Genomic DNA, 24,231 nt, shown 5'->3' on the forward strand with positions numbered 1-24,231 from the left:
AGAATCTGTTAAACAAAAGGGATAGAAAGTACATTTCCTAAAGAGCATTTACCATGTACTAAAATTTAAAGAGCACAGCTGTCCCCATTTAAATGACTACTTTCCTAGAACCTCATGTTCAAATTAAGTTAAATGCTGAGTAGCAGAAGTGCTTACATAAATATATTGTGGGGTTGGACCACAATCTGAGGCACGCTGTGCTCTGGAAAGTAAAAGAGGGAAAGCTTTTTGAAAAATAGATACTATTTTAAATAAGTTACTGTTTCATCTTGTCTGCACTGACAGCAACATTTTTACATTTTTCACTGAATTTTCATTGTGAAGTTTTTTTTTTTTCCCTTTTTGACTTGAAAAACAGCCAACATACAAGTATATACAGAGTGTGAAGTGCGCCTGTGTCACAACTATTTAAACCTTATGTACTAGAACTTCAGCTGTTTCTCCTATACCTTTGCAGATTGACAAAGTAGAAACGTGGAATACCTGCAATTGTTAGGTCATCTAAAAGTATGCTGAATTTGTCTCAAATCAGTGTGCCTCATTTCGTGTTTGAGTGACTTTATAAACACTCGTGTCACCTCTGATGTATTCCAAGCATGGTAACTGTAACATGTAATCATCACCACAGATGAAAGGGAGCGTTCAACTCTTAAAAAAAGATTATATTTCAAAGGAAAAAACAAGTACAATGAATTTTTAAATGACTGAGTATGCCAACTGGATTGCACTGCCAAATGAGAAGCTGGCACGAGCAGGGATGTTTTGCTTGAAATCACAGATACTACTTACTATACAAAGGTTCCATATTATTATTATTGGTCATATTCATGAGTCTATGCACCAGAAGAGATTTGGGTCTCACAGTTTGGCTTTAGATTGAAAAAGAGTTCAAACAGGTCTAAATTTTTATGTGATGCATCATTGGTTTATCATCTTTTTGTAATAAGCATTAGCACTACTGCAACAGTACTAGAAGTAGTAGAAGATGGGCAACAAAAATCAGTTTTGTGTAAGTAAAGATAATATAGAGCCTCGGTCATCTAATTTAGCCAGATGAGGTGGTTTTCTAATAAAATAAATACATTCATACATTCTTGTTTTCCCTAAAAGAACTATTATATTTTTAAAATCCTCTTCAGGACGGTCAAAAAGTAACTATAACCTACTGAGACGACGCTTCATCAGAGTTCAGCTGAGCTTCTGTCACTTCCTCCTATAATGTAAGATTTGGAAATCTTTGCAGACAATTCAATTTTATGTGACCACTGGCTGCAACACTCGCTGTCACAAAAAAGAAAATATCTTCAAGACTGGAATTTTCTCCCTTAAACCCCACGACATCTTTTCCAGTTTGTGAATGAGAAAATGAGCGCTTCACTGAAGGGCCAACCAAATAAACCCCTCTTTGGGCCTGGAGCCACTAATCTGTAATTTAATTTCAGGCGGGTGTCTGGGCCATGAGGACACACAGCAAGGTCAAGGGCTACTGTACAGAGAGATCTGCGCATTTGGGCACAACCTGGGGTTTGGTCAACAGTCTCAGCCAGCTTAAGCAAAGGACACAGTGTGTGTGCGCATGTTCCTGTGAATGCCGTATGGGTATCAGTATGGTTAGGTGTGCTGGGAAGGTATTTCTGCAACACTTCTACAAGTCAGACTTGATACAAGGTAGCTATTTTATATATGACAGCAACAAACAATCACAGAGAAAATCCATTATTCAAAACAAGTAAAATGTTTGGGATGACTGAGCATCTGCAAACAGAGAGGGATTAGGCCCAAAATAGGACTGCGTCTAACTGGGAACAATTCAACATGTCAGTGTTGATCTGCATGTAAATGAAATATTTGTGTTACTTTGACCATAATTCATGTTTTACTCATTATGTAGAATAGGGAGGTCGGCAGATATATCAACTAATAGAAAAGTGGAAGGACGAATTTGAACAGCGTGGCTAATCCTGTGGGTGAAGAGAAGAAATGTCTGTAAAAAACGCAACCTTGTTCTGCCTGAACGAACACACAGTGGCCCTGGGAACTGGACCAATAATTACCAATGACCAGCCAGTTTCACCTTGTCTCTTTAATGTAAATAGGCATTCGGTTATCAAACACAAATGGCTTTGACATTCATACATGGACATACCTGTACTGCACAGGAATCTACTTAAGTACTTAAAAAAAAACTGCAGTAAAACAACCTGCACAACCCCTGGCCTGGGCGAGATAACACCAGCTGTAGAAGCTAGCTGTGATAGTCTGACTTCATTAAAAACAATTTCTTACATACAAGGCAGTCAGGTCAGTGAGGAAATCGGGGTGTATCCCATGCACCATTTGCAGTTTGTTGGAGCTTAGCTGGCATTCAATTTCAATTCCCTCAACTTACTGAACATAGGAGAGCGGCACACACTGACAGGTACAAGTTACTCCAGTGACAGACGCTAATTAGCAAGTGCAGGAGTAATGGGAGAGCCAAGCTCTCTCCCTGGCCAAGAGACAGTGATAGCAACTGAGGCAGGGTCATCTCTTTAAGTGTCTCACTTCCTATTAGACAGGAGATCTCTGGCACATGCCCCATCACTACCCATACAGAGTGATCTCAGCGACAGAGAAAGGATCCTGTCACATCCTGTAGTTTTCAAATAGAGCTTCTCTTTTGCATAGAACACAACCCACTCAACTGCATTCACTCACTCACGTGGCCCTCCGTCGACAGAAAGGGAGGACGGGCAATAGAAAATAATGGCACATGATGTGTTTATGTGTTTTGATGGAAACTCGAGGGAAAGTCTTCGAAAGAAGATGATGGACTCGTCTTCTGCTCAGCGAGGCTTTGACATTCTGTAGGGGATGCTGGAAATAGTCTCCAGGTTGATGGATAGGTGGAGTGGGATCACCCGCCAGACTCATCTCCTCCCCCCCATCTGGCCCTGACTCCTGAAAAAAGGCACAAAAAGAAAATCAGCATCCGCCTGCTCAGTGTGGAAAAGGTGACGATCACAGCAGAACACAGAAACTAAAAACCTAATGCAAACAGTGATGAGTCAGCTTCACACCAAGTAAATAACAATTTTCAAAGCACTATTGTCATTATTATTATTAGTGGTAGTAATAACTTAAAAATTGCAAAGAAAGAGTCAAAAGAACCCAAGTGGATTTCACATTATTAAATAAACAGTTACACCAGTAAGAATTAGTCTTTTCAACACTGTTACAACCGACAAGTCTCTCTCAATCCTCCTCTCTGTGTCTTCCTGAACTTCCCCTTACTCGTGGCCCCTGTGGACCATCCCACTGCTAGCGCAGCGAAATAAATTGTTCTCCCTGCATCATTAAACAGTATGAATTAACTTGGAAGGAATTTAATTATGTCACACATGACGCTCTTCTACTTGAAGCTTTTAAAGGCAGTATAGTTGCCTACACGCTTAGAGGTTCAGTTTTTAGATCCAATAGTCAATTTAACCACATCTGCTGGACTCCTAAATAAACATACTGAAGACAGATATTTTCATTTATGGTTCCTGCTAAGATGAATGTACTCTGAAAGGGTCTAATAATCTGACTTGTGTGCTCTCTGTACCTCTAATACTTTGGCTGTCTAAACCCGTCATGAATCTACTTTTGTTTCAGATATAATATAACTTGAAAAGCTTTGACTCTGTGCACTCAATAAGCAGATGTATTGTGGTGTTTGAAGCCCTCACTATAAATTTCATCACAGGAAGTACAAAAATAGTCCTGTTAGCAAGCTGCTCCTACCTCCTAATTAATGCTTATTATCATCCTTTTATTATATTTTACACATGACAGCTGGTGTGATGTGGATAAATCCTAAATGAAAGCCCTAAGGGTATTGCTAACAGATCCAAAATGTCAGAGCAAAAACTGATACAGTTATAGAGACTGTCATTATGAATGATAGGAATCTTTGCAAATTGCAACACTTGCCACAAGAAGATCCGTTTTATTTGCTCCCCGTCAGAGTTTAATCTGACTTGCTAACATATCCATCAACCAAATGAACAACAGATTTTTAACAGATAATTTTTCATCTGATTCAAATCTGCCCTTGGAGTCTGACATACACATTCTCTGAAGATGTGTTTTTCAAAGTCATCAAAGCTGTTGAGCCCAGAGCTCAGAGGTGAAATAAAAGCACCCTTCGTTCAGTGAATAAACATCTACACCACATTAATGTAGAATCTTACAAAATAACAAGCTGTCCACCGGTAATCAGAAAGTAAGATCCACTTTAAATGTTTAATTAACAGCTTCTGTCTGAGAATCCAGAGGGGCCCTGGCAAGGCAAAACCACTCCTGCAACCCAAAATCTGTGACACAAGGCGATGGACAGATTCATTTACAACAGGAACCACAGATTTACTGGGGCTACAGGAGGATATTCACTTGAATGATACAGCTGCACAGTGGTTCAATCTAATGATTGATTAAATCCACACTGTGTCCATTTCGTTCCTCATTTACAGTAAAATAAGCTCCATTTCATTTTTGTCATTGGTAACTTCTCCCTAAAAGAATAACATGAAACTTCAAGTCAATAACAAGCAACACAACAACAATCGGAATATCTATCAAAGACAAAGATCAGGCATAGCGCTGTGGAAGGAAACGACTGAGAATAACCTTGGAGACGAATTTGGAATAATGAGGAAGCAGCTAAACCTTGGTGATACTTAAAAGATGTTACCAGATAATAAACACATCACGACGCTTTCTTTGCACAAGAATGAATAATTATGCTAGGTTAGACATCTCTGCCTTTAATAATACATTTACATTTTTTTTAAGTAGATACCCTAGAAGCTTATAATGCAAAGATGATGCCAGGGGTACGGCAGGACAAAAATTGGATGCTGTGAAATATATTTAAATAGCAGTTACTATCATCAGTGTGGGAAGACCCACAAAAGGCTGTTATTATTAGGCTTAACCATGCATGTAAATGCACTGCCTTCAAGTAAAGTATGAGGAATGTGACTCTAAATAAGGTACTAAAAAAGTTAAGTGTTTTATTACCTCTCTTTTTTTTGCAGCACCTTCTGTTAAAAATAAGTCGTAGAGTCAGTGACATGAGCATTACTTGAGGCAGAACTCTTAAGTCAGATTTCACCATTTATTTTAGAATGACATACATTGTCATTGACTGTCCCTGAGATCACATCCCAGAGACTGAGATTTAAACCATTTGAATGAAAGAAATACAATATGTACAATGAGGAGGAAGGAGATGAGTTGTAGTAGTGTATCTGGGCAATGTTGTGTGATGAGGTGAGCACGGAGCAGGAGGAATAAAGGACTTATAAAGCAAGCTACATGGCCCTTTCTGAACTAAAAAGAAGCACCATTAACAATAAAAATTTCTATTCTTAATTTAAAAATAATTACTAAATACTGCAAGTCCCACATTAGAACACCTTATAGGACAAGAAAATAAGAAAAAAAAAGGGTCGGAAAGAAAAAGTGGCAGTAACAGAATCTGCCTACTAGCATCTATTAACACCTTATGTTGTCTTTGGTAGACCTGGACAAAACCCATACTTTAAATATAAGTGCTGTAAAGTGAGCTCTAGAAGAACTGGGAAGCAAGCTTGCCATATCTTCATACTTACAAATGGAAGAATGCTATCAATCTTCTCCTCTGGTTCTTGTCAAGCAAACAATAAGCGATAAAGGATTACATACGTGTCATATTCTCTGGAAACCGGCGCAGACAGTTACTTAACTGGAAACTGTATTAAAAAGAGTTGTGGGCACAGGCCTGTGCTGGGATTTAAGGGGAAGGGGGGTCCTGGTCCCGTGCAGTGATAATTCAATAGATCAGAACATATAACAATGATCACTATGAATGATGGGGTAATGCAGCAGCTCTTGCTATGGGCTTTTCCACTTTATCCCAATAACAATAAGCCAGAGTGAGGTGTCTGACAGGTCATTCTGTTACCACACTGTTGTTCCAAAGCAGCAACATATATCACACTCTAAAAATCTTACACCTTTATCAGCTCTTTTTCCTATGGTCGCGGTACCCCACCCCTTAACCTCTTTCCAAAAGCAGTCTGCAGCCCCCCTGGTGTTAATTATAAGACTTTTCCCCCCAGAGCCTGGGCAAGACGTGGAAGTGCATTAATCTTGATTCTTCACTTCAGTCTAAAGGATCATTTGAAGAGACTCCTGTGGTAAGCCCCAAAGGTGAGGTGACTCAGTACCAGGAGAAAGGTACAAAAAGGGGAAAAGAAACTGCCCTAGTTTATTCTGGGTGCACACTGGGACGCTGGCTACCTCAACAGGCAAGTCGATCATTTACCCTAACCACTTGTATTCTCAGTATGTTAACTTGGAGGAGTATTCAGTGTCATACAGGATGACATGCCAAGAATCACTTACCTGTGTTGTGATTCATTTGTTCCCTGATGCAGCATGAAGGTGACTGTCACCTTACAAGCTGAACTGAGGCGAGCTGAGAGACAGCTTAAGGGCTGTGACATGTTTACGTCAAAGATTTTAGATTCAGCCCCATTTCATTGCACACTTTAGTCCATTACAGTTGTGCATAAAGGTCAATTCCAAATGTTTTCATGGAAGATTCATATTTCACATTTCAGTAGGTTTCCGGGTAGCTTTTTGGCTCTTTTAATGACTTTTATTAATGTAGAATAAAAGTGCTTTGTGATGTGTAAAAATAGTTTGGTACTCATTTTATAGCAACAATCCATTGCTGCCTGATGCACAATTACTTATACGCCAGTGCGTTCCTGCACTGTTTTGCTGGCGGTGTCACAGACTGTTAAGTGGAAGGATGGAAATGACACGGGTAATCGGGTAATTGCTTAAAAAAACAAGCAATAAAAAAGCTTGTACGTGATAAACAATGGTCTGAACACACAGGTCATTTCTGAGGATAAGAGCAAAATGATCACTTCTAACTGACTGACAGATTGAATATTTACTCGTGCACTACTATGCTGGATGCGATAGTAAAAGAATTAATGGTTCCATTAGAAGAAAAGAAAATCTAGAACATTCTTACAACCGTGTTAACAAGTGCATTTCAACAACATCTCTTCTGTGCACTTGATTCTGAATAGCTTGCTCTTCGCATTTGATCATGGTCCTTCTTATCTCATTAACTACTCTTCTGCATTATTGAAGCAGTTAGCGTGCCGGGACGTGCATGTTTAAGCTTCCGCTGTCTAATCATGCGATTTCTCCTGTAGTTTCACAATAATGTGCACACTTCTCAAAGCTATCCATGAAAGTCATCTCGCCATCTCTCCGAGCAATATGGTTAACATATTCCCTTCACAGTGGGGGGTTTGTTCAGTGTTTAGGTTTATGCCATCTGTAAATTCTCTAGCGCTTAGCATATTCACTTTGATAACCAGCAGCATCATAAACAATACGCTGGGATCCATTAAAAATACCAGTTTTTACATGTGATGATTAATTTATGTATAAAAAATAGGTGCCGGCCACTGTTGCTTGATATGAACTGAACATTTTCAATGTGAAAAGACAGTTGAGGAATATTAAGCGATGCTATAGCTTATTATAATTCAGTTTTAGTCATTCTGTCCTTACCGTAGTGCACAGAGCCTGATAAAATAATCTCACAAGATACAAACATGTGCACACAACAGTGTCTATTATCATTAACAGCATAATACCTTTGTTGTTATTGTTGCTGCTATTTGTGTGGAGGCTTTTTTTATAATCCATGCATTGATCCCATATCTCACAATCAGTGTCCATTTTGTCTGCATCCACGAATGCATCCACTTTGTGTTTGCACATTTTTCCAACATCAACACGCTGCCGTACGCAGTCTTTCATCTGCATTATGAGTAATCTATGGTAGTTAATTGAGCCCAGAGGCAGTTGGTTTCAATGAAGGCTCCTGTGCTTTCCTGGCAAAAACAGTAGAGAAGTAACTCTCTGGAGAAGGCAGCTCTCTGTCGAGTGGCAAACAGAGCAGAACTCCTGCCGTGTTCATTAGCTGTCATTGATCAGTGATTCAGTTGCTGTGCAACTCCTACCATAGCTCACACATTACCAGTTTCATCTCCTAAAAATTAATATAAAGGTAAGAGAGCGAAGCCAGCACAGCATTTTCCTTCTTGTCTTTTATTTTTTCTTATTTTTTACAGCACTATTTTGATGTGGATGGATGTTTGCCAAGGTTTTCAACAGCATGCAGAGATTGCTACGCAGCACACTTGTCCATTCCACAGTTTTCTGATATCAATATGAGCTACTATATTCAGTTATTGGCTTCCCTCAGAGGCTATCATCGCTGCAACCTACTCCATCACAGGAGATGTACTGTAGAATGAGGCTGCGAGGTATAAAAATGCTGATAAATGGCTGAGACAAAAGCATAAATAATGCAGAGATCAGAGATACTGGAATAGTGAGTCAAACTCTACTTCAAGATACCCCACACCTCCCTGGAGTGAGTCCAATGTAAGTGTCCTGTCTGACATGATCAGTGTCTGCTGGGCTTCACCTGCCACGTACAACATGGAATTCAAGAACCTCCTCTCTGGCTCCCCTTGCCCTTTACTACTCCTTGCTCCAAAAAACACAACATCAGAGAACTCACATCGCATCTTCTAGAGTACACCTGGCTGCAGCTAGCTTTTAAAATACACTCAGGCTAGTTTTCTGTTTTCAAATTTCACCACATCTCACCCCTTTTCATCTTTTCATATCTTTGAAAAAGAACTCCCTATTTGCAGCACAGTATGTAGTTAAAAATCCATGATAGAGCCAAGCTGGAGCTACTACAGCATAGAAATACAACAATGAGATGTATTATTCGCATGACAGTGCAGAGTTTAAGTGAATATATAGGGGTGAATTAAATCAATATTTCACAACTCTGCCGAAGGAGCTGCAAAAGGGCCATTATGTAGCACTAATTGCACCTATAGGGCCTATCTTTAAAAAATGTAATCTGCACTCTCATTGGAATTCATCGAAAGTCCTCAGGTAGATGACCGGGATCGTCCGTGCTGCTCCTTATTTCACTGAGTTTTCTTTATTCCCTTCATGTCTCCCTTTGAATATTTATTCTCATCTCATTTGCAGCTATCTCTGGCTAGGCCAAGGTTCTGCACAGTACCAGTGCTCATCCCCCCTTAACATGCACAAAGAATAAAAGACTTTAAATATCATTTCAAATTATGAACAGAGAGAGCAAGCAATGAAATGCAGAATTTCACCTGGGAAGCTCTAAGGTTTCTCTAGATAACGTTACTTCTAAGATATTCGCTCTTTTATGTCAGACGAGTCCATTGTACGATGTGATACATTAACTCCAACTCTCTAAGAACAATGCATCGATGTTCAACTTTTTCCTCGAAGCTTTGCTGGGAGCAGCATTATTCAGCGAGTATCTTTCCATAGGCAGAAATACAAAAGGGGGATTTTAAACTAAAATGATAATTATGAAAAATTGGACTCACGGTGTTCTGTGGACAACAAGGAGATTTTGTTAAACGTTTAATAACTTTAAGGAGCTCCTTGTTGGGGGAATAAATGAAAAAACCTCTCTTTTAATTCTCACTTTAAAGAAAGAACTGTTGTTCCCCATCAATTGTATCTGACACCTTTCATTGCTGAAAATATCCTACATATAGAATTGAACTTTTATTAACAGAACACATCTACTGTAATTTTCCATAATGATCAGCACCTTATATTTACAGTGTTTACAATCTACAAAATATTGAGTGTTCTACAGATAGTAGTTACCTCCACAGTTTGTGTGTATTGCTGCTAGAAATAAAACAATAAAAGTTTGAGTTGATAAATAAAAGTCACAAATGAACACATGTAAGGCAAAGGTTTATGAAAACAAAGTGCCCCCTGACTCGAAAACAACTTAATTAAATCCAGAGCCTCGCTTTATTAAATAGAATATGCTGCACTCTGCATAAATGCATTAATCGATAGCAAAACTGCCACACAAATATTAGAATAATTGATCCAGGATGATTCAGCAGTGGGGAGGTCTAGAGGTTTGCAGGATATTACCTTGCAATAACAGTCTTGATGAAAGTCAGTAGATGCTACAGTAATGACAAATGTCCTCTCTTTGACTCCTTCTGGCCAGACTTTATTTTGGCTAGTTACAGGAAATTACTTTCTGCACCTTCCATCATCTTCTACTCACTCTGCATGCTGCTGCTGCTTTATGGCAATGACCAATCAGGGTATAATAAAAACAAGCTGTAACTGTCCGGCTTTATAATAAAAGTATTCACACAATCGACACCAAACTGCTGGTTATTAAAGTAAGAGTTAGAGGCCCAGCGAAGAACATTGTGATCTATACTTTGCTAATGTGTGATAGTAGTAAGTAAACGAGCCAACAAACTCCACTGGAACCGCTTGTCAGATGGTGGGATAGCTTAGAAAACATCCCGCCAACTGTTTGTCACACTTTTATGAGTACAACAGAGTACAACACTGTGAATGTCATCTTGTGGAGATGGTTTGAAAATTAGCCATTATCTGCATATTTAAATTATATTGCATCCTGTCCCTACGCCTGCTGGTTTTTCACCCCATACTTCAGTGTGTCTGTACTGAACAATTATATACACTTAATTCAGGACAGGGTTGTTAACCTTTCATACTGATCTCTTTATTGCTAATACAACTGCTCGAGGTCTATGTGCATACTGTATCTGTACAGGGACCTCCAGGTCTGTATGTATGCAAATCTGTACACACATACAGACCTGGATAACAATTAAATGCATTAGAACTTAAATCGTAGATAATAGCAAACTTACTGTGGAATACTCTTAAAAAACAACAACAGCAAAAGTATCAGAAAGGCTAAATAAAACAAGCTGTGTTTCATTTTCTGGCAAAAGACAGACTCTTATCTCTCCAGCACCTCAGTGACAAAATACTTCAGTATTTGTCAAATCAAAATTAATGGACTACCTTCTAAAATGTCTCCCAACATATCAGCACCTAATATCAAAAGATCTATGTCAAACCAAAGGGGAAAAGATATCTTTTCGCTTACAAAAGAAAGCTTTGAAGACAAAAATATCTTTTTTCCTCATAACAACTTCTGTCCTTTGTTGGTTACAGTACTGCAGCTTTCCCAAAATAGCTCTAAGGTTCTGGGCTTTCCTGGCCATGTGCTGGGTTCGGGGGGAGAAGGCTTACATTATCCCAGCAATTCAAACACTGCAATGCATTCAAGTACTAAGGAAAAAGATACACAAGAACAATGCCCTTGTGATAATACCCAGATGACAAACAGCTGCCTCAGGGTGGAAAGAGAACATGAATGGATTCAGTCCAAAAGTATAAATATCCAGAGAACATCTTTTGGGTTGGAGAATGGCAGCTAAAACAGGGAGGACAGCCCAGCTAGGAGGTGCTCATAGGGGAGTGTATCAACAATACAGAAAAAAAGGCAGTTTCCTGCATTCCAGACAATATGGATATCATACAGACAGCCAGAGAACTCTGTGTGTTATCCGTTTACTTGTTGGGCCACTTCTTTGTGACTCTGTATAATGAGTCTGTACTGATGAGGTTCCTCTCAGTATGGTCACAATATTCCCTTGACAGTTATGTAACAATTCTCCACATGCTCTCCAGGGAGAATCCCCTCAATAATCTAGTTCACTACACTGTTTTTATGTGTACCAACTCTCTTGCCTTTTCCAGAGGGGTATATCTGAGTCTTTCACTAATTCACAACAGATCACAGTTCAGACTGGCCAGGTACATCACCACTATTAAGGAAGCAATCCCATTCAAAAAGCAATACCAAGATATGCAGTTCTTCAGCCATCTGCCCCGAATTCATTTGGGGGTAAAAGTGTCGCTGTCCATGGTGCTGAAAGCCTTTTCTCCTCTTCCTTGCATAAATAGTGGCCTTTGGTTATGCATCACTTATTAAACTTCTAGTTTATTTCTTTTATATAAGCTTTAAGAAATTGAAAGACAATTGTCTATTATTCTATGCTATAAATGTTTTCTTTTATATTCCTACCTGGGGATAAATTGTTGCACTTTATTTTTAGACTTTTAATTTTCATATTATGGATGAAATCTATTTTCTAATGTGAAGAATGATATTCTCACGAGCCCTGCTGTACTTAGTATATCATGAATCCTGTGCCTTTTTACTGATTCTTCATTTTTTGTAAATACACTAATGCTGTCAGATCTACCAATCCCAAGTCAAGTCAAGTCAGCTTTATTTGTATAGCACATTTAAAAGACAACAAGTGTCAGCCAAAGTGCCAACACTTGAAAAACAGAGAGAGTGACTAGTAATCAAGTCTATCTTTAATGGTGACAAGGATGTCCAGAAAGCCAGCATGATGGTACCATAGTTTCCACTGTAGGCTGATTAAAGTAAATGTGGTTAGTTTGGGTTTGTAAGAAAAGAAGCTTCTTTTATCCTGCAACACTGGGTGCACTCTTCTAAACACATTACATTCTAGATTATCCAAATATCTATAAAGAAAGCATCAACATTTTCAAATTGCCTTATTAACCTCAAGGTTCTGATTCAAAAAAAAATCAGTGCAGTCTGTTATAGCTATGTTCAGGGTGTAGCTAGCAGTTTAAATGCTTTATAAGGATGACACTGAGTACATGTTTCAGACAACATCAAAAAGGAAGAGACCCTGCATAGCTCACAGCTTAATTGTTTACCATTATTAAGACTTTCACTGTGGTTTTAAGGAATCCCGGAAATCTGTCTGCATGGCAGATGAAATTAAATAAATTCATCACATCAATCAGTGACCCTGTGATTCCAAAAATCAAAATGTCAAGACTTCTCATATTTCAGACTTTCTGCTGAATTAATGCATCCTAGCCTCATTACAGCTGCACTTACCCGTATCCTCCAGAGCATTACTACTGAGTAAGACTACCAGACAATTGTGATAAGGACAGAAAAAAAATGTGCGACAACTGAGCAACATATAAAAAAGCAGATCTACTTAAAGACACATATACTCACCTTTATTCGCTCGACCTTAGCTTTTCAGTGATATCATTCCTGAAGGTAAGAGAAGGAAACAGTTAACAATTCTGCTCAAAATATGAAACAACTGTATGACAACTGTACAGTGGTCACTTTAGTTACTTTCTTGTCCATTGTCTTATAGACCAAAGCATTATCATAGGCTTAGTAGTTGTTATCCTGTTCCCTTCTTTGGTAGCACCCCTCTGCTCCATCTTTGTGCACCAACCTTGCCATGGCTAACAGGAAGCAGAGGGCACAGCGCTTTATTTAATTAGTCACAGCAGCTGAGTGCTCATGTGGAACCAAACAGGGGAGGCAGATTGGGGTAGTGAGATGGATAGGCACTCTCCCACTGGGTCTTGGCTGTGCTGTCAGAAGAACGCAGATTACATGACAGAAGAGGGATTGGTATAAGGTGGGTGGGTATGGCAGGAGGATGTAAATGGCACTTGTACAGGGGGATTCAGCCCAGAAAAAAAAGAAGAAGATTGCTGTCACTCCTAAAGCAGTTTTTTTCTTTCACAAAAACCAAAAACATAAACTCTTACTTACATACTTACATGTACTGTTACATTTATCTAAGCCGTGGAACTAAGGATCTGTTTTTGTGATGCACAACAGTGAGCAGTTTGGCTGCTTTTATTAACTGTGACAACGCTCATTATTCCGAATGATTTAGGAGCTGTTCTCTCTTACTCTTCTGACAATGTTCAGGTGGCCTTTTCCTTACAGACCAACAGATAACCTCTAAGACACTGCAGAAGTTGTTTGTTGTGCAACGCATTCTTGATGAATTTCTAAAGTCAAACAACCTGCAATTCACTTCTGTAAATGCTGATTTTTTCTGAATATATAAAATAATGAGGAAGCATACAGGAAATAAAGCAACCATTTGTATATAATTAGAAGATTATATGTGATATGATGACTACATGATTCATGTGGTGTGAGGTTTATAATCCCATTATCATCAAATCAGTGTTACTTGGCCTTTAACCCTGAAAAGCAGCCTCAGGGTTTACCCTTGCTGAAAACACAACTGTAAACATGTAGGTTACTGTATGTTGCTGAAACAGCAAAGAACATGAATGCAGCACTTGTATAATTGTGCGCAACTACTAAGCAGTGGTGTGCAGGGAGCTCTTTTAATTAGCGCTCTTGAAGACATTCAGTGACCCACATCTAATAATGAAGGCAACATGAATGTTCTATTTACATATCTTTACTCAGTAATGTGTGACCGTTGGGAGAGCTCAGTGGTGGAGATTCTGGTGCCAATGAAAAGGGAGGGCATGTCAAGCAGAGCTGCCTGAGGCTACCTTCCAAGGCCTTCTCAATCTGAACTGCAGCAATGTGAAATGGTATGTTAGCGGCCTGCAGGTCTGTCAAAGTGGGTTATGTTATAAGGAAACTGTGTGCAACTTTTAAATAAGGCTTCGACTTGTAATGCCATGTAGTCCAAGAAGTCAATTCCAAAGGCCCCCCCCACCCCACCGCAATATGCAGTTCTGGTTTGGGCTTATTAATTTAGACCATCACAATTATTGTGTCACAATACACAAACTGGCAAAACTAGTGAGGCCCAGCAGATCTTTTACTTCCTCATAAAACACTGAAAAGCCCGTATCTCAGAAAACACCTAAAATATTTATTTTTGTTTACATCAATATTTTCTTGCAACTAGCCTTCCACTAAACCTCTTGTTGGTGTCTTGCTAAGTTTGCTGGTCGGTTAATATCACAGAGAGCAGCTCAACAGAACAGCATCAAACCATGTGGGTAAGAAAATCCACACAAATAAGAACACCTAATTTTTTTTTTTATCCGCCCCAAAAAACAACCAATCAAAAAAATATTACTGGTTGCGGTTATCTAATTTTTTACATTGCAAATTAAGATTGATTAAAAACTACTTGCTTACTCAATAGACAAGACGTTAAGGTAATCCATAAAGCATGGCTGTCCTTGTTTCTGTTTGGAGTCACCATCTTGTAGCCTTAGTCAGCTGTTTCAAATTATCACAATATCTAAGGTGACAAAGTGCTGGGATTGAATCTTTAACATGAGTTCAGTAACTGTCATTCTCCTTTCAGTGGTGGTCTTGGCACAAAGTTGCTAAGAGAAGAGTGAGTGAGAAAAGATGGTGGGACTTCCCTCTGTCATCACCTTTACAGGGCTTGCTATTCCCTAACCTTACACCTTCACAGAACCTTGCCTCAGTTAAAAGGGGTCAATAAAACCGTTTTTCAAATTCTGTTTCCTTTTAAAGGAGTATGTCAAATTGTTATTTTCCAATGATTCTTTGTCCGTGAAAGAACTGGGTCACTGACTGCCACTTTCTTTCAGGGCCTTGTTGCTAAGGCCTGACTCCTTAGAGTCCAGGCTTATGGAGACAGGGTAGTGCACACAAACTGAAGTCAGCTTCTGACAGGAGGAGTTGTACTTGCATGACTGCGGCCTTCTCTAAATAGCACATCATGCTCAGATTACTGAACACATTTCAGAGCGGAGGTAAGGGATGAAGGCAGCAAGAACTGTATGGACTGCACGTATCTGCATGTGAATGGGCACTGGTGTAAACCACTGCTTCTATCTGTGTGCTGTGGGTGTGTTCCTTTGCTTCTGACTGTGTGTTTGTGTGTGAAAAGGTTGCTGCTGGCTTTAGCCCCTAGAAATACATCCAGAATTTGAGCTCCACTGTTTGTTAAACATTATTTGCCTCTGCTGTAAAGGCAACAAAGGGATTCTATCCCACTGCAAATGAATGCGTCCAGGTCTCTAGTTATCGCTGGTTATTGTTCCAATCAGGCTGGCTTTGAAAGGGGAGGCGCGCTTTCCTTTGGACAGCTCATTAAGATAACACACAAACGTGGCTCCCCATCATCCTGGGTTTATTAAAGTGGGCCTCATTTCAGCTCCTTTGTCTCATGCAAGAACCTCTGCCTTTGTCAGCGCAATTGGAGCCAGATGGCAAAACAAAGCTGGCTGTCTGGATTGCTTAGAGAGCTATCTCTGAAGACAGAGCCATTAGCTTGACTTCACAAGCTCACCGCCCACAATGTCCACCTGGATCAACCAGGTGTGCAGACGATGACGAGAAGGAGTAAGACCAAGGGTGGCCTCAAGTTGTGCTCTTGTCACTGCAATACATGCATGCATACTACAGTCTCTCAGCTCTGCTATCCTTTACTCAGGCCCTTTAGCTAAAGCTGAGCTATTAAGTCTCGCTAGTTGCGGGATGGCTGACCCTGCTCCTGGCTGCACAGATCTCTGAAACATTCATGAGAGAGGCAGTAGAGAATAAAAGCCATTGTCCCTCTTCACTCAAAGACTCTCCTTCACCTCTCAGCTTATTAAAATCACATGGTATTAGACTTGGGTGTTCACAGAAAGGCTAAATAATTCAATCAGAATAAAGAAGGAGTCAAATGAATAACTCTAATGACATTAACGCTTGAGGGAGAACTGCTCAGGGCTGTGAGGGGTAGTTACTGAGGCTAGGCAGCCAGAAGAAACTTGCTCTGCTTCCTAATGGCAAAATTAATTCTGAACTCAGAAGGTCATATTAATACTAAGCAAAATATCACACCACTCTAATCAAGGGAAAAAAAGGCAAACATGACAGTATTTTTTTTCCGTTCACTTGCACACTAGAAAAGGCAAGTACAAATACTGAAGAAACCTGCAGCTCTGGTTCAATGTGATGGTACATCTCGAAAGTTTACTAATTAACACGACATGTAAACAAGTCTGAAGTTTTACAGTGTTTGTGCCACTACTTCTTCCCACTTCTGAGACTCTAACTTCAACTGTACTTTACATTTACTGCTAATGAGCAAATATTAACATAACATGCTAATATGCTAAACTAAGACAGTGAAGATCCTCAACACAAGGAGGAAAGAAAAAAAAAGTGTCTTCCCAGCAACAACCATGTCACAGTGGTCTCTAGAAATAGTAGAAAATGACTCTTGTGCCGCTCTGGATGTTCACTGCTGTCAGTGCTGAACTTAACATGATTTGTATGGAAAGCAGTGAGTGCAAAAAAAGAAAAAAGAAAAAATTCTGTGGACACACAGTGTTACATTGCAAATATGCACGTCTTTTTTTTAATTGTCTAATTTTTGTCACTGTTTCTGGTTTTGATTGGTGCTTACTGTCCTGCATTGTTAGTTAATATATTTGAGTTTTCATAAGAATTTCTATTGTCTGAAGTTTTGAATTTCTAATTTGATCTTTTTATAAGTTTTAGGTTTTTACTTAATAGTTAATAATTTTATTTTTTGTGATCCTGCGTTTTGAATCCTATTTTCATTGGTATTCCAGTATGCTGACCTTTAGTTACCATGGTATGTTGCCATGGTAACCGCCTACTGACCTATCAGTTCTCCAGAAAATAGCGTCACCATTCCTGGAAGATCCCTTGGACCTCTGCGGGGTGAGCAGAAGGAGAAACTTCTAAAGTTTTTTTTTAAAAGCATCTAATGTTTTTGCATTTCCCTCATGAGCATCATTCGAGAATATCAGGAATAGTTTATACAATTTGAAGATTTAGAAAATGTATAAATTCTGTTCTACTTTATGTTAATCTGCTGCTAAATCTCTTTTAAACTGCTGGAGTTGCACCTACTAGAACACAGAACACACACCAAGAATCCCCGTTCGAAATTCATTTTATTTTGATCTGTATTTAAATTAAAGTGATTTCCACATTTCCTTACTTAGGGATAGTAATCTTTAATGTTTAAATGTATCCTGTTTAAAGTTTGAACGCTCTAATGTGCAGATGTCATCTTAGAAATAAACAGTAACATAGAGAGCCCACTCAGCAATAAAATAATTAAGTTGAATTATCGAGTCAATCAAGTTAATAGCTAGCTTCGCGTGACCGCTTACCCAGACTGCACCCGGTTAGCATAAGTACATTTGGATAATGTAAAGATACCCTGAATTTGTTGACCTTGCGTTATAGTACAGGGACTCAGTCCTCCCCGTGTCCTATGTCATAGCATCTGTTTAATCCTTCTGTGTAACCCGTAAGCTTAATTTAGGCTTCTGCCGGAAATCTGTGCTAATTTATGTAGTATCTGGAAACTCCTTTTATCGCTACACCGCAGCCTTCGTGGTATGTGTCGACCCAGTTTGTAAAATAATTCCTGCGTTAGTGTGCGTTGTCCTGCCGTTTATCCCTTGTATTTCCTGGTACCTCCCAGCTCTTCAGTTTTTGGCTTTGTTTTGATTTTCTGTGTCATGTTTCTAATTTTGATAAACCTCGATAAAGCTTGACCTTCCTATTCTGCCTTGTTCTGCATTTGAGTCCTCCACCTCCACACTACAATCCACACAGCTACATTGTGACATTTTTAGTATATTAGCGTCAGTGCTGTGCAAGAACACACTATTCACATTTTCAGTAAAAGGTGAACTGAGTCGATGGTGTTCGCAGCTAAAGAATGTGACATGAGTTTCAGAGTACACGGGTGCTCTGAAGTGCCTGCGCCACCTGTGATGGACTGTAAACAATAATAGAGAAATGCATGACTACTTCTGGCTTCAGCTCCAACAACATATCTACCAGCAGTAGTGCTGAGGCCAATCTATGTGAAGATTTGAGGGCAGAAATTCTGACTGAAAACTCTCACATTTCAGTCAGATCATCAGCTAATCTGGCAATCACTTTGAAACAACACTGATGAGCCTGTCTTGGGTGACTGATGACAACAGGAAATAATTACCAATGAAAATGAGCCAACAACCAAACAAATTTCTATACAGCTGTTTTACATTTGTAATCTTTTGCTTTATGACGCAATGTGGTAAAGTCGTAAAACACACAAATGCATGTTTTCTCTAGACTTGTGAAAGTAAGGTGTGTGTGTGATTCTATAGTGGTAAACAGTAACTGTTTGTATTTGGTAAATGGCAGCGTAAGATAATGTTCAACTGGAAAAGAAGACCTCAGAGCAGCTTATTTAAACAAGTGCAAGAAGTTTATGTTTTTTATTCTTTTGACACGTCCGCTTGCAAGCTGATTAGCATTTCAATTGCAAGCATGTTATTATCATATTAGCATGCATCTTTCTCTGCCGTAGTACTACCCAAAAGAACTGCTAGTGTGTGTGTAGATGGTACAACTCTGACCAGCTTCTATTCCATGAAAAATTCTAAATAATAAGTAAACGTCTTTAGGCTATTGGCCCATTGGATACATTTAAAGAAATAGTGGCATGGAGAGTGCTAGAAGTGTGTATTTATTTTGCTAGACATCATAAAATTCAAGGCAACTTACTTCAAGTGACAACAATATGCCCAACACATTTCAGCCAGGATTCAATTGCAAAATCAATTTGCCTTGATAAAAAGGATAATTTAAATGCAGGACACGGCAGCACTATTGTTGGCATTTTGAGAAACTTGAAACTTGTGGAACTTGTTACCATTAAATTTACAGACAAGATAAATTTTACTTTTATAGCTGTAGCTTTGGGGGGAATGTATAATGTAAAACAGCTTGTTGGCATCACTAAATTAGTGTGCCCGTCTCCCTCTCCCTGCCTCAAACACTTACACACACACACACACACACAGACGTACACACATAGTGGAAGAGTTATGCCACCGGGTTGCTGTGTTGAATGGATTTGATGCTTGGAGCTGGTCTCGTTTCTCACACGCACTCATGCTTCATCAGCGCTCACTCACACTTCAGTAAACAAACTTAACATTCAGTTACTTGTTCTGTTGAGTCCCTACAAACCTGACACCTGCACTTCTTGTTAAAGAAGCTAGACTAAACTGTGGGGGATTTTTGCATTATTTAATATTTTTGCAACTTGAAAGCTCTGCACTGTAAGTAAAGAAACCCATATGTCAGAAAAACATACACTTCTAGATCAAACCAGCTATCCAAAGTGTTGCATTTGTAAAGAATTGATTGCCTTGTTTACCAGCTTGGCTGAGTTGACTAATCCAATTAATACAGAACTAATTCTTTCTTTTTTTTTGTTACCTTGCCTGGTACTGACAGTGTTTTCCTGTATGCATGCATGATTACATTTCAAGTATTTAAACATATTTAACATTGTGATACAAGCTAAAAGATGTCAAGCTTAAAAAAAAGCTATTTTCAACCACATCTCTTCTCTGACCATTTGAAAAGCTGAAACTTGACCAGGTGTGTATTTGGCTGACCTGTCTTTGACTCCTCTTCTTCTTCCAGCACCTTGGCTTCTTCAGCTGTGGGAAGACAGAGGAGCCATTATCAGTGGAAGCAACAGTACAAAGGCAGGCACACAATGTAGTCACTTCATCATAAGCCTGTGGTGAGCTGATCCTTCCCAGCTCAAAGGACACGCTGTGATGACAGAGCTATATGACGATGACGCTCCAAACAATAGTACCCCCACTACATCACATGCACGCGCGCGCACACACACACACACACACACACACACACACACACACACACACACACACACACACACACACACACACACACACACACACACACACACACACACACACACACACACACAAAGAGTCATATCTACCCCTTAACCTCCTATCCAGCTCTCTCACAAAGACAGTAATCACATTAGGCTTTAGCTGTGGGCTCTCTGAAAACCACTGTCAACGGAGTTAGGGAGCCCAGTGATGACTGTCACACTTTATACACATGTGGCATAAGTGTACACACACACACACACACACACACACACACACAGGCTAAAAATAGCCTGGGACAGAGCATCCGAGCACCAGATATGCATTCTGTGACACCATTCTCGCTGCAATCAGACTCAAGATCCACTCTTTAGCGTGTGATACATGAGATTAAACTGCTGGTTGAACAAAACTAAATGTCAAGGAAACACAATTCAGATGTTTATATTCCAGCACATTTGCCTGATTTTCCTGGACTCTGACAGCAGGGACTATAATCCTCTAGGGAAATTAAGCAAAATCCGTATTATTACAGCAGCAGAACGTGTTGAGTTTCCAGATTCAAACAGCCTGTATCTAAGTCTTCCCACACCATATTCCTCAGTTTATCCTCCACTGCGTTATGATGTATTTGGAAACGTATAACACTCATTGACACGTGTGTCATATATTATCACATATTTTCGTTAGTCGGACCAGGTTTTGGCTTAAAGTTGAGTTGAAGATTTTGGGAAGGGTTTAGTGCCATCAGCAGACATGTTTTAGCAACTTTAAACTGAAAAAGCAATATAATCCATAATGTTACCACATGAGCCTGTTTAAATTCATGTCTTTATTCAGCACCTCCAAGTTTGACCAGTCCTAAAAAATGGAAGCAGTGGAAATACCTTGAGGGACAAGACTTTGATAGGAGGGTAAGGTCCGTTTAAAAGCCACCTTAACGTCAGGGTGAAGACGAGGCCAACCACAGAGAAGGGGTGAAAACTGTCTCCCTTGGACACTGAATGTTACAATTTTATACCCCTACTGGCTGTATTCCAAATGCGTGGGGGTAACAAAGAGGGCGGTTATGGCTTAAGTGCAAAAGCTGGCCGAAAACACATAAAAGTAGAAAGAGTCAGGGGACAGAGATTGCTGTTCATTGAAGCTAGTAGAATGTTAATGTTCCTCTTCAACCTGCCATCTGTCCCTGTGCTTCTGAATTTCTTTAAATACTGCTGTGCCATCATGAATGATTCACATATAAGCAAAAGAGAAAGGCCACAGTTAGAAACCTATAGTACTATAAATACACTCATTAGTGGCTTAATTAATTCATTCTTGGACCCTAGAAGCAGCAGAGGCTTATTCTTATAAACCCTTTGTGCATATTAAAACACACAAGACTTAATGGCAGCTGCGTTTTGTGCTGGTAAGGTTTTAAATCTCCCTTTGAAAATGAGTGCTGGATGACAAAAATCAAGCTATTTTGCCCATTTAAAAAAATAACCATTTTGCTAGTATTTTGGTAAGAGACGAACGCCCGTTTTAACGTGCTTTTTACATACAACTGGAACAAAATAATTTTGTTATTTCAAAAGCTTGAAAGCTTTTTAGCATGGGGTATTCCTGTTTTTTGTGCCTAACCGTTAACCCCAGTAAAACATGTGCACCACTGTGCTACAGCCCCACAGGGAAAACACTGACTCCCTTCTGACTTTCATCTCTCACACGGGGGAGCTCTGTCCCGTGTCCCTTACAGATGATCCCAAGTGTAGGCTTGATTAAATCACATGCTTATGTGAATGTAAACTAAGCTTTAGAGAAATGGATCAGTGGCCCCTGCTAGCATATCTCAGACACATAGTCATTGTAATTATGTAAAGAAGGCCAAAGAGAAGTATGAATGAAAAATACAATATGGGAGAGGACCGAGTCGTGCTGGCATTGAGGCAACTCTGCCTCTGGAAGGGAGCTTTCACTTCCAGCTGCAATACCACAAGCAGCTCAGCTCTGTTATGATACATATTCTAGTGCCCCACATACATTATGACAGGGAAGAAAAATGACTTGCTCACTTCTCCACTTTTACTGACCCTTCCACCCTCGATACCCAGACACAGTGAAAAGGAGTGTCAACTTCAATCTGACCATATCCGGGAATACCATTAAAAGATAAGACAACCACAATTAAGTTGCACATCCCTGCTTCCTATTCTCCCCACAGCTCTGGATATATGCATACCAATCCTATTTTAAGCCACTCAACATCTGTATTCACAGAGTATCACTTTATCAGGAGTATAAAACTTTGCATGATATGTGAATAAGTCAGCATTCCCACTTTTCAGATCGGTGCTTGGAAAAATACATTTTAATAAGGTGGGCAGTGGATGACCACATAATCAATCCCGCCTTCAGTGGTAGGGCTGCAGGCGAGACAAGCAGATCATCTTCCAGCCCACTGAAGAAAAGGGTCCCACAACCCCTAGGAGGCCTTTGCCCGTGGGAGGAACTGCATTATATTTTTCTCTTTCCATTTCATTTGATTTCATATGTTCCATGGAGCTATTTACTCTTTCCTCTGAGTCTGTGTCACTTCCATATTTATTTTTAAACCTCTGGGCCTTGGTGCAGACACTGGCTGACCTTTATTTAAATGTCTCCTCCACTCTGAGCAGATCTCATTACAGCAGAGCTGGTGGCTTTGCACTATCTATCTCATTTCAAAACTTTTTCTCTGTGCACTTGCGGCGATCCTTGGCTATTCCGCAACGCTAATTACCAGAGCCTAGTAATGATGTTCCTCTCAGCTGAAGATATGTGTCCCACCATCCGAGATCCTGCCTATATGCATTAACCAGAACTCCCTCTGGATTCTCACAGTTCCTTGAGCAGTTAACATCTCATCTCTGCTTTCTCCTCTATCTCCCTCACTCTCATTGTGCCTCCCACGTGATCTAGGCGACACATTGGAGTACTGCATCATCCACTGGGCCAATATGTGAAGAGTTTAATGAATCATCCAACATTTTAATGAAGGCCCTGAGAAGGCTTGAAAATGCTTGAGAGCACCACTGGTTAACATCCATTATTCAGTAAGCCCTTGGATTATGTATGTAGTAGGCAAACATGGTCCAAAAACTAAAATATCAAAATAGAGGACATAATATCATGACTTTATTTTATTTTTTGTGGGGGATAAAAGCTGCCACTGCTCTACGATTAATATTTCATATTTCCTAATGAAAGCAAGGCAGCCCTAAAACACTCTTTTATCCAACCTAGAGGACTCAACACAGAATTTCAAGAGGTCATCACCCATGAAATGTGAGAATATACACTGGTGTTGCATGTGCACAGCCACCTCTCCGTTTCCCCCACCTTCTCTCTTGGCCTCCTCGCAGCTCTCCTTGATCTTCCTGCGGCAGACAGCAGCCAGGGCAATGAGCAGCACCAGCAGACATACAGCCAGGCCAACAGTTACCCACAGAGCCACCGGAGGGAACGCAATGTTCTGACCTGAAGCAGAAAGGGCAGTGGGAGAAAGAGCCTCATTATTCACTCTTGCAGTGCTAAAATAAGAGTGCAACTGTCACTGCTGTATCCATCACCATTATCGTGCTATTTGACAATTTTGCTGTTAGAGTTTCTTGCCATAAAGAATCTGAATTACCAAGCCTGCAGAAGTACTAAAGCAAAACATGATGACACAGATGATGATTATTGCCATCATCATCAACACTGTCACATTGACTCCATATTAGG

The 24,231-nt window shown here is 39.8% G+C and overlaps 1 protein-coding gene across 4 annotated transcripts in view; it reads right to left on the bottom strand.

The window, feature by feature from the left end:
- Window positions 1-2,068: 2,068 nt before the first annotated feature.
- cd276 (CD276 molecule) overlaps window positions 2,069-24,231 on the bottom strand; it is a 69,028-nt gene continuing 46,865 nt past the window's right edge. For 3 of the 4 annotated variants that reach the window (XM_031746560.2, XM_031746562.2, XM_031746561.2), the window contains 4 exons: window positions 23,848-23,985; window positions 20,233-20,277; window positions 13,037-13,075; window positions 2,069-2,940 (listed from right to left, as the gene is read on the bottom strand). In XM_031746560.2, coding sequence (XP_031602420.1) covers window positions 13,053-13,075; window positions 20,233-20,277; window positions 23,848-23,985 — 206 coding nt within the window. In that variant the 3' untranslated portion in view covers window positions 2,069-2,940; window positions 13,037-13,052. The remainder of the gene's footprint in view (window positions 2,941-13,036; window positions 13,076-20,232; window positions 20,278-23,847; window positions 23,986-24,231) is intronic. The other variant, XM_039612447.1, reaches the window with a different exon arrangement.

The sequence above is a fragment of the Oreochromis aureus genome, linkage group 1, assembly GCF_013358895.1.
Source record: "Oreochromis aureus strain Israel breed Guangdong linkage group 1, ZZ_aureus, whole genome shotgun sequence".
Classification (NCBI taxonomy): Eukaryota; Metazoa; Chordata; class Actinopteri; order Cichliformes; family Cichlidae; genus Oreochromis; species Oreochromis aureus.